General features: G+C 37.7%; 1 protein-coding gene across 2 annotated transcripts in view; it reads right to left on the bottom strand.

The window, feature by feature from the left end:
• EPB41L4B (erythrocyte membrane protein band 4.1 like 4B) overlaps positions 1 to 15,932 on the bottom strand; it is a 247,617-nt gene that overhangs the window by 108,603 nt on the left and 123,082 nt on the right. For both annotated transcript variants that reach the window (XM_036738343.1, XM_036738338.1), the window contains exons 8-13: positions 10,965 to 11,052; positions 10,612 to 10,700; positions 9,914 to 9,983; positions 9,653 to 9,822; positions 6,202 to 6,311; positions 1,618 to 1,648 (exon numbers count right to left, since the gene is read on the bottom strand). In XM_036738343.1, the coding sequence (XP_036594238.1) occupies positions 1,618 to 1,648; positions 6,202 to 6,311; positions 9,653 to 9,822; positions 9,914 to 9,983; positions 10,612 to 10,700; positions 10,965 to 11,052 (558 nt within the window). The remainder of the gene's footprint in view (positions 1 to 1,617; positions 1,649 to 6,201; positions 6,312 to 9,652; positions 9,823 to 9,913; positions 9,984 to 10,611; positions 10,701 to 10,964; positions 11,053 to 15,932) is intronic.

Below are 15,932 nucleotides of genomic sequence, written 5' to 3'. Positions count from 1 at the left end.
TTCATCTTCCTCTCTGGTTCTGGCATATCCAGCATTTTCTTTTGTGATTTTTTGAAATATAGTATCCAAGTTTTTTGTTTCACCAGTTTTCAGAGAGTCCAATGATTCTTAAATTGCCTTTCTTCACCCTGTTTTCCAGGTCATTTGTTTTTCTTAGGAAATAGCTTCTTTTGACTTTGTTCTAATATTTCTTTTGTATCAGGGAATCACTGAGTTCTGATTGTTCCATTCAGTTTTTCAGGGAGCCTACTACTTGGGTAAGGTTTTTCCACCTTCTGTTCTAAGTTAGTTTATTCTCCGGTCAATTTTTTTTCCACATGAACTCTCATTTTATTTCATTTTTTCCCCTTTCAAACAGAATACTTTATTGTTTTATTCTTGTCAGTATACAAAACAGAAATCAATGAAAATTGAGAAAGGCATATGAAGGTCTGAAAAAAAGTAAAAATTTGTATGACTATCTTAGCACATTGTTACAAAGCGTAGGCTTTTGTGAAGGCTTAAAAGAAGTCTCTTTCCTTTAAGTAGTTGCAAGTCACATCCACATCCCTGCATGCATCCCTGCATATGAAAAATGGACTGGGGGATTTTTCAACATAACTTAAGTAATATTTTACAAGAAGGTAAAGATCTGCAGGGAAAGGGAAAAGGACGGTATAAAAAGATTTGCAGTTAATGATAGTCCAGTCAGCAAGAAACAATACTATGCATTCCATAGGTAAAACTGTTGAAATGAGAGAGAGAGAGAGAGAGAGAGAGAATATGGGGAATAGGAGTGGTAAGTTTTATTTCATTTCTCTGTCTTTTGCTTTATTTCTTCCAGTCAATTGTGTAGTCTCTGTGACCAAAGCTTTTTTTTTTCCCTCTGAGGTTCTCCAAGTAGTTGTTGTGGATCACTCTTCTTCTCCTCCCCTTTATACTTCACCTCTTTGAGAACAGGGCTAATGTTGCATCTATTTTTTTTTTATTTCTGGGGTCTAATATACTGCCTTGTACTTAATACCCAGTAGACACTGGTTAAATTGAACTGAACTTTGGAGAATGATTGTGAAATGTTCCAAAAACCAAGTGTTCTTGACCAATAATTTACAGCGTATTATTGTACAAAAATAATTTCTTACTGAGAGCCCCAGGCTTGATAGCAGCAAGTTCACATTTAATTTAATACTTTACAAAGTTGTTTCCTAACAATAACTCCATGGCACAGCACTGTCAGTATTGCTTCTGCCACTTTGTAAATGGTCTTCACTCGGTCACCAAATCATTAGTGATTTGCCCAAGTTTGCATGTCAGAAGTTAAACGTCAGAACCTGGATTTGAACCCCCAGCTGCCTCCAAGTCCAGTGTTCTTTCCACTAGAATCAAAGCAGGTGAGAGCTGGAAAGAACCTCAGACTTCATCTCAACTAACCCACAGCTGAATAAAAATCCCCACTCCAACATCCCGAAGAAATGGTCATCCAGGATTCAGGGAACAGGAAAGGGAAAATGAAAATTGCACCTAGGATCAATATCCATAATTTAGACGTATTAGGAAAAAATTAAGAGCAGTAAAATGAAGTCTTCTGTATCCAATCACAACCACTGTTTTGTACATGAGGATTTGGGTAACACTCACCATAGCTGGGTTGCTTTCACTGGGTTGTTCGCTTAAAAAAAAACAAACAAAGAACAGGTTAAGCCAACATCCCAGAAACCGAAAAAGTATCACAATTTTAGAAACTGCTTTAAGGCAGGTTGGAAAGAGACAGGTTAAGCAAACTAATTTTGTATTTGAAGCACATCTTCACAAGAACGTTTTTCTAACCTAAAAAAAAATAACCTCTTCACCATGGCTGTCTTTATCACCTTAAGCTCAGAGAGGCTCTTCATTCTCAGAGACAGTGTAATCAAATACTTCAGTGTTTTATCCATCACTCCGCAGATGGAATGAGAAAAAGGGAGTGGAAACAGGTGGGGAAAGGAGATAGAGAATTGAGAACATCTAGCACAGGTGAACTATTATTCCTGGAAAGGGACACATTTATTTTGGTTGCACATAAAGTCTCTCATCCCCTCCAACTCTCAAAACTTACTACAGGTTTCTCCTATCTGGTCGCCTCTTCTACTTTCTTTTGTCTCTTTTCCTTGTCTTTCTCGTCCCCTCTTCTATTGGTTTTAAGTTCCCCTCTACTCTTCTCCAAATACAAAGAATCATTTATTCAATAATTATTTATTATCTATCACATGCAAGTATCATGCTAGGTGCCAGAAAAAATACAAAGATAATGACAACTTGGTCCTTGCCTTCACTGACTTCACAAATTTAGGAATGAAGGAAGCATACATACACAAATGACTGCTGTGTGTGGAATTTGGGAGTTAGAAAGACCTAAGTTCAAATCCTACCTCAGACACTAACTAGCTGTTTAACCCTGGGCAATTCACTTGATCTCTCTGTGTCTCAGTTTTCCTCATCTGTAAAATGGGAATACTAGCACAGCATCTATTCATTGGATTGTTGTAAGGATCAAATGAGTCAATACACAAGTGACATGATAAGTGATAGCACTATATAAATGATAGCTATTATCATTAATAAATTAATATATTGGTATTATGATACACAAATACATAATATAGAATTATATACCTTATAACATCATATATTAAGTTATATATAAAATAGATTATATATAATAATAATTAGAAATAAAAAAGTTGCTATTTATTATTAATGAAACTAATAACAAATCATGCTAATTACATGAAAATAATTAATAAATTTCCATAAATCAATCAAAATAAGTAGATAAACTCCAACTCTTTTAGCTCTACTTTCCATGTGTTTTTATATAAACTTTTTATATAAAATTTTATATAAAATGCTCCTTAGGCCCCATCAATGAAATCTTTATTTATACTTCCAAGTTCTCCTAAAACATGAGATTCTACTTTCTCTTACATTATTTTGAACCTTGAGTAGTCCAGTTCTAAACATATTGGCACTACTTGTAATTTAAAGATTAACCCACAAGTATTTACTCAGTATCTACTATATGCCCAGGTGCAATGTGTGGTACCAAAGTATAAGGAAAGGGACACTTTCCTCAGGGGGCCTCCACTCTACCAGGGGAGAATAGAAAAATGTACACACAAGATGAACACACACAGAAAAGCTGTCATATAGGCTAAGTGTTACCAGAGGAGTCCAGAGGATGGTTATGATAAAGGAATGCTATTATGATTAAGGAAAAAACCTCACAGAACAGCCAGAACTTGACCCTGGCCTTGAAGAATGGGTAGAATTTGGGTAGAGGGAGAGAAGAAGGGAACAGTCTACAAGTCTTATCATACTGATGTTCTTCATTCTAAGTTATCCTCTCTCTAGCAACTCTACTCAAAATGCTTTAGCAACTTCTTGTTGCCTTCTGAATAAAAGTATACACTCCTGACTTTGGCAATCAAAGCTCTCCATGATTCTGCTCCAACCTGTCTACCCTGCCTTGCCATAGCACATAATTTAAAAGTTTATTATGTGGAAGGTACTAGGTGAGGGGCTGGAAATACCAACAAAAGCAAAAGATTCTACCATCACGTTCAACTGGGACACCACATGTACATAACAAAATAAATACAAAGCAATTTCAAGATAGTAAGAGTGCTGATAATCAGGAGGGTCAGGAGAGGCCTTGAGGTGGGTGGGGGAGAGGACTGCAAACCTAGGGGACCACCTGTACAGAAAGCATGGAGGGAGGAGGTGGAATGTTCTGAAGAGGAATTAGCCAGCTGTTCAGTATAACTAGAACAATATGAAAGAAGCCTAGAATGGTTGGTAGCAACCAGATTGTGAATGAAGGACCTAAAATGTCAGGCTGAGGATTTTGTATTCAACCCTAGGAGCAATCGGGAGCTACTGAAATGTCTGAATTAAGGGGTACAATTTATGTTTTCAGAAGATCATTTGGCAGCTGTGTAGAGGACAGACTGGAGACGGCAGGGTGAAAGAAGGGAACAAACAGTGAAAGGTGATGAAGGCCTGGGCTAGCAGTAACTTCTGTGTGAATGGAGAGAAAGGGACGAATGGGAAGGTTAATGTTGAGGCAGACTCAGTAAGAATCCCTTTCACGTTTCAGCTGAATTAGACCACTACTCTTCATTTCTCATGCTTATTCTCTCCTTTCCTGTCTTCTGTGTGCCTGACACCGGGCAGCTATTTAATAAATGCTTGGTGAATGATTGATTCTTTGCTTACTCCTAGTTTAGGCATGCCCTACTTTACCTCAACTGCCAACTGCTAAGTTTTTCCATTTTTTTCATCAAGGCCCAACTCAAATGCACCATGACGTATTTCATAATTCCATTCTCCATCGAAGCAAAAATTTTCTTTCCCTCTTCGAATTTCTCATAGTCCATTGACAGGACCACTTCTTGACACTTTTCTCCTCCCTCCTTTTGAGGACAGCAACCATGGGTTTTCCCTCTCTTAGTTCTTTTAAAAGGAAATTTATTTTATCCTTAATTTTCCAAGGTTCGGCACTGGCTGTCTTGCTTTTTCTCCCCCTACCCTCCAAGGGAAGAGCTGGTGAATAGTATTAAGTGCAGCAGAGACATTAAAAAAAGAATAAGTTTAAAGAAAAGCAGCAGAATGTGGAGCTGTTGAAAGGAATTTTCAGCAAAGTAATAGGAGAGAAGCCAGATGGCAGAGCACCTCACAGGGGAATGAGGAAATGGAGGCAGCCAGTGAGACCCAGCTCAAGAAATCTGTCCATAAAATAAAGGAGAGAAAGAAAAGAAATAGGATGGCAGCTAGAGGAGATAACAGGAGGAAGCAAAGTTTTATTAGATATATACATGGTTGACTGCATTAAGACAAGCTGATGAAGAGGGGAAGACTGAAATAAAGGTGCTGTGAAAGGTTTTCCCTCTCTTCACCAATTAGGGGAAAGACCACAACGAACCACCTACCAGCAGCAGATTCTTTTTTTCTGTGCTCCTTTCCAGGGATTGACTTTTGGCTTCCTGCCCTTTAATACTGGACAGCTTACGTTGGGATTAATACAATTTAACACTATACAAGTTATTAAGCTATGTAAATTATGAAATCTGTAAAACCAATTTTCACCATGAATCATGCCACCCCCATTAATCACATGAGCTTAATAATGTCCCTCTACTTTATCAGCCCATTATTCTCTCATCATTCCTATCTCAATCATATCCCCTTCCTTTTAATGTATTTTGCTGCTAGAGATGGGCTGATCTTCCTTCTTCTCAATGGAAGTGTTTGTAAGGTATCAGACATGGGACTTTTCCTGCAGATCGGATGAGAGCTGCAATAGACCACCTTATTGTCAAAGGAGGGGAAAATCTGGGTCAGCATTCCCTTCCCTCATTTGATTATTATGAGCTGGTAGACAGAAGTTTGTGGGACTTTGACTATAATGAGTTAGTTGCAAATAACTATAATGGAATAGCTTGTTTCTGTTGGGAAGGACTCAAGTTATATCGGGCCCTATGAGGTCTTTGGGGAATTAAGGTTGATGCCAACTATAAATAATTTACTTTGATGACAGTGCTGAGTCGTGCTGGCAATGAATCTTGCTCATTGAAAATTCAAAGGACTCGGATGACCCAACAGGCATCATGACTGTGTAAGGACAGATCATGGAGGGTCTTCACAAAGTCAACCAAAAAGTATTCAAGTGTTTATATGAATGTCTGCCCATGTATTTAAATTTATATGCCTACACTTGAATCATCATATTACTTTTTTTTCTCAGCTGAGTCTAAAGTCTTCATTGTCCATCATTTCCCTCTCCTGTTACAATTCTTATGGTACAATAGCTGGGGATATTGGCTTGTTGATTTTGCAAAAGACATATTTATTCTAGGTGAGATAGCTACTTCATTCTCACCACTAAAATACTTATTTTCCCATGATACTTCTGAGATCCCACTGCCTGCTCATGAAAGGGTGAGGAAGGCTGAGTTAGTGACAGACAAGGCTGGTCAAGAGGACAGAATGAAAACATGAAAAAGAAAGAACAAAAGGGAATGGTTGCATAGCAAATACTGACTAAACTTGTTTAGGAGCTACCCAGATAAACTTTTTCTACTTCTCTAGGATGAAAGCAGCCAAGAAGTTCAAACTCTGCATCATAATGCATTTGATGAATTAAAGAAAAATATACTATTTGAAACAGAATGAAAAACACACAACCTTTAAAAGTTGAATGTCTCCGTGATGGGTACCGTTTACTAGGTCTTCTTTCAAATGTACTGGTTCTTCGTAACCGGGCTCCATGAGTGGCTTGATACTCTGTCCTCCCACTAGAAAATAAATAGGGTTTTTTTTTGGTAGATTAACAACTTTATCACAATATATTTGCAGAAGAATTTATACTGAAATGAGTTTTTTGATTGGATTAAATGGGATCACTGTTTCAACTCAATCATGAAGTATAATTGTTCTAGAGTTCAACTGAATCTTAAATTCAGTTTATGGGTCAGTGTGTTATCATGAGACAAAATGGTAACCTATGACCTATGATTTCCATGACTTAATAAGTTTGGGTTAACGAGGATAAAGCTTCCAGAAGTTGATAATTTCCTCCAAGGCAATATGCCCAAAATTTAGAGAGATACCACCAAGTAAATGGTAGTGTCGGGTTACAGTTCCATAGTCTGAATGGGTAGGCTTTACTTTAGGAATAACAAACTGAATTTCTAAAAAAAAAGTACTATATGATCCATTTATTTGTGCTTTTCCTAAAACAAATAATAATAATAATAACCACCAACATTTTATAACACTTTAAGGTTTACAAAACACTATATATGTATGTATGTGTGTATATATATATACATATATATATAATATGTATGTATGTATGTGTATATATATACATATATATGTATATATATGTATACATAATCTCATTTGATCCTCACCTATGAGGTAGATGTTATTAATTTCCCAATTTTACATATTGGGATACTGAAGCTCAGACAGATTATTTGCCTGTGGTCACACAAGAAGTTTGAGAGAAAGGATTAAAGTCAGGTCTTCCTGGCTCCAAGTGCCATACTTTTACAATCCATCACTCTCAGGTAGGAAAAAAATATTTACTACAAATCATTAATGAATACCTAATTATTATCTTTATTATACAAGATCAGATCTATAAAGCAAGAATAACAGAAATACAGAGACCTCAGTTACTAAAATCAGCCATTATTAATTATTCTTTAAGCTTTGACTTTCCTAATCACATTTAGTTCTCTGACCTAGAGTAATTTAGATATCAAAAAGTCCTGTGCCTGTAGACAGCTTTTCAGAAATTCGATGCTTCTTCTACCATCTGCCCACTCTACCCATTTTGGTATCTCTTTGGCCATTTTCAGGCCTCCAATAAGCCTCGGTTTACAGCTTACCAGAGAGAAGACAAAGTTCTATTTATTTAGTGCTTCCAAGGGGCAACTGAGCTTCACACTACATAGTGACTTGACCCACAAATTTCCCTTTCATCTTCCCTGGCTTGATCTTTCCCCTACGGCCAAGGGACAAAACCAAGGGAAAGATGATCATTGGGTGACTCCCTGATTCTGTCAAATCCTGTGGCAGTCTCCTTCTAATCGGGAAGAGTCCTGTGGCAACCACACATCATATTGTAGATTTAGAGCTGGGAATGACCTTAGGGGTCATTTAATACATGGTACAATGTAAATTTTAATCTCTGAAACTATTTTTTTTGGTTTCGTTTTTCTTCTTAAAGACCAGCCTTAACCCAAATCACTCTAGTCCCAGACAAAGCCTTCTTGGTCACTGTTTGGGCCCTGATTGGCTCAGAATGAAGATAAATAGCACTTGTTTCTGTTTTGGCCAGAAACCCTGAAGGTCTTCCCTTGCCAGATCTTTTTTTTTTTTTAAAAGAGGCCGTTCTTTGCCTCATTTTTTATTAAGCCTCAGTCAAATGGAGACCTGTTAAAGACCTTAGTTTGAAAAGGCCAAGGTCTTCCATTACACCCCGTGCCATCTCCAATCGTCTTGATCTATATCTCACCACTGGACCCAGATGGCTCCAGCAGAGAAAGTGAGGCTGGTGACTTTGCACAGCCTTCCCTCACTCAAATCCAATTCGCTGGCATGTCATGGCATCACCTCCCTGATGCCATGTTCCCCTTCGAGAATGAAGGACAAACAGCAAAATTTTATTGATGAACTATGAAGAAGGAGAAGGAGGTCCAGAGAGGCCAAGTAACTAGCCCAAGGTGACAGAGGTCATAAAGTAGCAGAGCTCAGTTCTGAACTTAGATCCCATGACTACAAATACACAATTTTTTCTTTTGCATCATGTAGACCCCCCCCGCCATACCCTCTGCATGCCATTCATGTACTTCTTTCTCAAAATGGGTACAAATATATAAGCGAGTTTCTTTAAAAACCTTCCCATAGATGTTTCAGCATTTTATAAGCTATCAGATGCTTCTTACAAAATGTGTTTCTTTCTTAAAGAGAAGTTGCCTTTATATTTCTGCACATTTTCAAACACTCTAAAGAAAATAGAGAATGCCCAGGTTGCGGGGGAGGGGGGAGCGGTAAGAGTTTCACAGTAATATCCTCATGTTGCCAATAAATTTTCCAGTGGATAATTTCTGTAATTTGAAACAGATTTTAATGAGATGTATCATGTGGGAAGAGGGCCAAGATATGATTGCATTCACAGGTGAAAAGTTTTATGATTAAATCTGACATTCTAACAGAATCACAGACTTAAAATTAGGAGGGGTTCTCATCATCAGGATCTGAGAAGAATATCACCCTTAACGTTGCCACCAAGCAGTCATCTAGAGGCAATTTCCTACCTCCAGAAACAATCTAATCCTATCAGCTCTCATTGAAAGGAAATTTCATTCTTTTATTAAGCCAAAATCTGCTTCCCTATAATTCCCAACCAAATCTCCAAGTTTTGCCTTCTGAGATTAAGAGAGGAGAAAAAAAAGGTCTCTTCCCTTTTCTACATGACAGCCCTTCTGATATTTGAAAATAACTAGTATGTCCTCCCTAAGTCTTCTCTTCAAGTTAAATATTCCCTACACCTCCAACCAGTCTGGAATGGTATGCAGCCCCCTCATCAACCTGGTCACCATCCTCTGAACAGGCTCAGTGTCCTTATCCTTTATTTTCAAACAGGATCAATGACATCATGGGTCATGACCTGTGCAAGAACTGGATTTAAGTGAGGCAGAGTTGCACAAAGTCATCAGAAGTAGACATGATATTCTGGATGTAGCCTCATTAGGGCATCCCTACCTCCCTTGCTCGGGCCATTATAGTCCTAGTATTGCTACCTCAGGGCATTTGCTTTTCTCATAGATAAACCTGTCCCATTCTTTGGGGGCAGCTAGGTGATAGAGTGCTGGGCTTGGAGTCAGGAAGATCTGAGTCCAAATGTGGCCTCAGGCAATTACTAGCTGCGTAACCTTGGACAAGGCACTTAACTATGTTTACCTTAGGTTTCTCATCTATAAAATGAGCTGGAAAAGGAAATGGCAAATCACTCCTGTATCTTTGCCAAGAAATCCCCAGATGGGTAAGGAAGAGTCAGACATGACTGAACAACAATTCTTTGAAACTAACAGTCTCTTAACTTAGACAGATGGTTAGTTACCTGAACCTAAATCGTGATCCTAGCCTTATGAAGTCTGATCTATTGGATTTATTATTTGCTGGTGTCCTCAATCTGAAGAACGCGTGATGTTCAACTGCACATTTCCAGAGGTGTTTGCAGGTCCGGGAGCTATCTAATCGGAAAACAAACGTGTGCTCTTGCTCTCGCCCCTTAAATATAAAACAGAGTATCGTTAGTTTTGCACATCTGATGTTAGTGAAGCGCTGATAAGAAGACAGAAAAGAGAGTACGGATAATTACCTGATCATCATCTTCTACGACAACAAGGGTTAATTTGCTCTTTTTAAAATCCATTTTAGTGATTTTGGGCCTAGTTACAGAGAAAACGTTTAAACATTTTTACAGTAGAATCATAAATACAAGCAATCCATATATCAAACAGTGGTTGCCATTCTGTTGTTTAAGACTCTTAGCTTAGGTGAAACCTTATTCAATAATTCAAGGATCACTTTACCAATGATAATTACAAGACATTCATGTCTTAGAAGATAGTTTCATGGGCTACCTGGGCAAAAAAGTTTATCCTCTTATGGTGAATTTTCTGGTGGTGTCGTTGTGTTGACATGAAGCAATTTAATTTAAACAGGACCATCCAGAATTTGGGAGAGACAAGCGTGGGGGTACATACTGTGATGACATGAGTTTTGTAAAACCACCTCAATATTCTCTCTTTTTCTGTGATTTTATTACTATGGCAAACTCCAAGTATGGAGTTTGAAATTTCAGTAACACAAATCAAGAGCTCATCTGTAATGTATATAGTCTTCCAGACTTGTAAGGGCAGATGGAGGACTTGGGCCCACGTCTGCCTAATTCTAAAGGTCAGCCTTCTGTCCACTCTGCCACACCAGCTTTCAGTGTTGTTATTATCTGCCATAACATATCATTCCACCACAAAATAGGACACATTTAAAATAATATTAGACAAGCTAAATTACCAAAAGAATAAACCTATTTTGTTAGCTCCTTCAAAGATTAATATCCCTGTTGGTGTTAGACCAAGAGCATATTCACAGCCATCTCTTCCCTATAAACAAAAGAAGTGACAATCAGTATACAGGGTTTAATGTTTTAATTCAATATAATAAACATTTTTAAAGTAGCTAGCACTGTGCTGTGCATTGAGAGACATTCAATATTTACATATTATTAAATTCCTATTTTCAAGGAACTTACAATCTCCACTAATCTTAACAGAATACAAAATGTATCACCAAAGGCTTGTTTCTAAGTTTTCAACAACAGGTATACAGAGGTTATTTAGTTACTATGGTGCTGCTCCATGTCTTACCTTAACTACATGCATATCTACTCCATACATTTCTAACCATTTTGCTTTGTTCAGATAGGAAAGTTCAGCTTGTGCAGGACTCTTCCCCCTTTACAAAGCAAACAGAGATACATGTAAGCTGCTGCATAAACAGAAAGGGAATTTTCAACACCACCTCAAGACACTGTTGTAGGAGATTTGGATTCCTTCCTTCTGAGGGGAATTGGCTGCCATTTTTCCTGAAGTGAGTATGGGGAATTGTACCCAAACTTTTTCTTAATTTCATCTAGTCTGCAGGGAAATACCAAAAGCTAATGTCAGTTATGCCTATAGTTATGAAAATGCAACATGATTTTAACAAAGATGATCTCAAAGACCACAGCAAAGGAATGCCAATGCCAAGGAAGTTTGCTTTTCTAGAAAATGGGTGAGCCATACTTATTTTCCAGATGATGATATTAAGGTTTTTCTCCATTGAAAAAGTGCTTTCAAAGACTGAGTGGGAATTAACATGCTTAGTATAATAAATTTAACCACACAGGGATGGATTATACAGTTTGTTAAATCCAGTGTTGAGGTCTTCTTTTTTTATTTATTTAACAAGCACTTATTGAATAAATATTTATTGAACAAACATTTGTTCATTCATTTATTTTGTTCATTTATTTATTTTTAGAGAGAAGCTTTGCTACATGAGCTCTCAGACTCCTTTGGCTCTAAGAAACATTAAGTTTACATTTTTGTAACTACAGACTGGTTTGCGTATACTTTCTGATTATGTAGAACATCTGGATGAAACTAAATGGTACAATTTTAGGGCTTTTATGTGTTGGGGGGTAGGTCCCTTGAGATAAAAATTCCGAAGAGGCTCTAAGAGCGTTGTTGGGTTTTTTTTCCTCTTGATGCTGCAATTTGGTTTTAAACTATTACATTATAAAAGAAAGCACATTCAGGAATACTTATTTACCTTGTAGAGGGGTCACATTCCACTATGAGGGCTATTTGTACCTTGTCAACAGTAGCAAAATAGCATTTCAAAAATCTACCATAGTACTTATAAGAGCTTTTTTTGTCTGAGGTTTCTGCAGGGAACAAAGTCCTCAACACTCCCTGCTTCCCCACAAATGCCTAGAAGTGGTACCTAAGAGGAATTCTCAGACAGAGTGAGGAAATTCTAGATTTCTCTTGGGATTTTCTCTTGGGATTTCCTTATTTCTGTTCATGAAACCACCATTCTCCCAGTTACCCAGGCTCAGTATTGAAGTTATCTTTGACACTTCCCCCCCCCACCCTCAACATCTAGTCAACAGACCCTCAAAGATTTCCTTTACAATGTCTACTTGCATTCACCCATCTACCTACAGAAGCACCCATTCATTCCACCATACCTCACAGCCTCTGGGCTAGTATTTTGCCTCCAGTCACTTTCTTTCACATTTAAATTTTAGAAATTTCATTTCGAACTTTAGAAGTACTGGTCAATCTAATATGGAAATATGTTTTACATGCTTTCACAGGTATAACCTATTTCAGATTGCTTATGTGTCAAGGACAAGAAAGAGAAGGGAAGGAAAGATAGAATTTGGAATTCAAAACTTTGGGAAAAAAACAAACCTGAATGTTAAAAAATGTTTTTACATGTAATTGGGGGAAAAATATAATATTATTATTTTTTTAAATGGAGAAAAAAAGAAGTACTGGTCAATTTTCCTAAACATGACTAAATCCTTTTGAATTAGCACAGCACAATTACCCTTTGGCCTTATCTTTGTCATTTGAGAGATTAGGACAGCCTAATTCCATAGTCAGAAGTAAAAATAAGAGACCAGCATTCACTTCATCATCATAGGGGTTGCCAGGTCAACTCCCGCCCTCGAACCAAATCCAACTGCTTTGTCTGTTTGGTTACTAATAAGGGATCTAAATTAATAGTTACGTACAGTATTATTTTAGTATAATGTATTTTATTGTATCTTAATTCTTTGTAAATTAGTAATCCATGAATGACATATACAATAAGACCCTTTTAAGCAGATTATTTTATTAAGGAGACTGTACTATTTCCTGACCCTGTCAGGAAAGAGAAAGTTCAATCAATGTATGTTCATGTGTACAGACACACATACATGTACGTACACACAAACACACACACACACACACACACTTTATTACTGATGCTGCATGGATACTGCTTGTGAGTAGTTTCTACTACCACTACCCACATTAAGGCAGAGGCAATGTCTTCTACATCTCTTCATCTCTGAATTCTGGTCCATGAGCACTGCACTTGAAAAGCTCAAGACTATGAACATGAATTAGTTCAGTGAATATAGACTGTAAGCATGCAGGTAACCAATATTCCACACACTATATACAATGAAAGTTTATTATTGACTGGGGCTAATTTTTTTGAAAAAAATTAAACCCTACATGGTTCTTATAAAAATTCAGATTTCATACATTCTGGACAGCCTGAAGCAGTCCCACTGCAGGCAGTTCAAACATTATTATGAGGATCTAGAGCTGGAAGGGACCCCAGGGGCCATGTATTCCAAACTCCTCATTTTAGAAAACAGGAAACTGAGGCCCAAGAAAGTTAAATGATTTACCCAAGGTCATACAGGTAGTAACAGAGGTAAGATTTGAACATAGGTCCTTGAACTCTAAAGGGAGAGTTCTATCCACTATACCACACTGTCTCCTACTTTCTCTCTCATAGAATGATTCGTGTATGGCTATCTTGATGAGCTGGGCTCTTACAGAGCCGTAGGATTTAGAGTGGGGCCTTTCAGAGCATCGAATCCAAATCCCTCATTTTATAGATGAGAAACTGGAAACTCAGAAAGGGGAAGTGATTTACTTATGGTTATGCATAATAAAAAGTAGGAGAACTAGGATTCAAATCCTCTAACTCTAAACCAGGTGCTCATAATACCCCCTATATGCTATGTTTTCATCCCCATAGTCATTCAACTCTGTCCCCCAATACCAACCCAATCTCTTCTTGAGTACCCTTGTAGGTTAAGACAAATGAGCAGTGGGTCCTCGGTTAATTGCTTACTCTGATGTGAAGAGTGAAGAAAAATGTCCCTTGATTTTTCAAAAGGCAATGTAGTAAAGCAGAAGGAATAATGAACAGGGAAAAAGAGTTGAAAACCATACTTATGGCCGCAGAGGTCTGTATAAAGATGCACACAGCACGTGGAAGGTAAACATCACTTCATGGTAATACTTGAGACTCATGACTGGACAATGGCGATGGAAAAGTCTAACTTGTTCAAAAGAAACTGATCTAATTACAGAAGAGAATGGGTCATGGATGTATGTTTGTGTTTATGAAATTATGTCTTGAGCCCATGAGAAAATTCAGTAGTCTAAGAGAAAGAATAGGTTATAAACCAATGAGATAAAGATAAAAGGAGAGAAAACATTCTATCATAGTTGATGGATATCATTGGATGTCTGGCCACAGACAAAGAATATGGATGACTTTTCTCCCTGATATTAATTACCAATATAGATCAGTGATACGCTATAAAAGTGGTGGGGAGTCTTTAACTATCCATATACCTGCTGGGAGTTTCAATGTGCTGGAAAAAATACAGCATCTCAAAAATTCTAGTGTTGATGACAATTCAATCTCTCAGAAGGCAGAGGAAGGAATAAGAGAAATTTCTACTTTGAATTTAATTCCGATCAACAAAACAAAACTGGTTGATGGAATGAAAGCAACAGGAACACTGAAAGAAAATGACTGCATCATCTTAGAAAGAGCAAGAGCCAGGGAAAGGAACATTGGGCATAATTAGACAGGTGCCCCAGACCTTAAGACATTAGATTTTTAAAAATTCATAGATTTGCTCCAATGGTGATAGACTCTAAAAGGGAAAAAGCACATGGGATTCTCAAATAAATGAAGTTCTGATAATACAATGATCTCAACCATGAAACAAGATTTAATTACACAGGGAGACAATTTTAAAAGGACACAGCAATGATGGAAGAAAGTGGCATAAAAACAAGGATACCTAAAAGACGGTGGTCAAAGAGCTCTAAGAAGTGTTAGGAAAGCTAATGCTTAGAATGAACTGGAAAAATGAGAAGAAAAACAAAAAAGGATTTTAAGAAAAAGCTATGTGAAGTAGAAACAGAACGGCTTCAGATCCAGGCATACCGAGGTTCAAGTTTCACCACCGACACATAAGGGCGGTCTGACCCCAGGTAAATCAATTAACCTCACAGTGCTGGAGGAAACTCTCTAAGACCATAAACTGCAGAGAAGATGACAACCTACACTGGTAGAGGGAATTTCCTCATCTGAGAGTACCCTACACTAATGAAATCATAGGTCTAGTCTCTATTCCTATATTCAAAATCTGAAGAGATAAACCCAGTTGTTCAGACACTTCAGTCACGTCCAACTCTTTGTAACCCTATTGGGGTTCGCTTGGCAAAGACAGAGTGGTTTGCCATTTCCTTCTCCAGATCATTTTACAGATGAGGAAACTGAGGCAAAAAGGGTGAAGTGACTAGCCCAGGGTCACCAAGCTAGTAAGTGTCTGAGGCTGGATTTGAACTCAGGAAGATGAGTTTTCCTGACTTTAGGCCTGGCACTCTGTCTACCACGCCATCTAACTGCCCCTGATAAACACAGAGATTATTATAAATTCCTTCCTGCCTTTCGTCCTTCTTTCCTTCCTTCCCTCCTTTCTGTAATGGTAGGAAAAGAGACTAGACCACCTCAAGTCCTTCTAGCTCTAAGATACTAAGGGTCTAGTCCCAATTTGGCCATTTAGAAAGTCATTCAATCTTTCTGAGACCCAGTTTCCTTATTCATAAAAAGAAAATAACAATCCTCACCCTGCCAACCTCAGAGGGAAACTGTGAGAGGCAAAATGATATAATGTGTGAAAATATTTTGAAAACTCTAAAGTACTATACAAATGGTAAGTGTTGCTATTACTGCTGTTCCACCTTGGAGGATCCCCA

Source organism: Trichosurus vulpecula, chromosome 1, assembly GCF_011100635.1.
Source record: "Trichosurus vulpecula isolate mTriVul1 chromosome 1, mTriVul1.pri, whole genome shotgun sequence".
In the NCBI taxonomy this organism is placed as follows: domain Eukaryota; kingdom Metazoa; phylum Chordata; class Mammalia; order Diprotodontia; family Phalangeridae; genus Trichosurus; species Trichosurus vulpecula.
The sequence above is the reverse complement of the archived record's forward strand: the minus strand, read 5'-3'. Positions and strand labels throughout refer to the sequence as shown.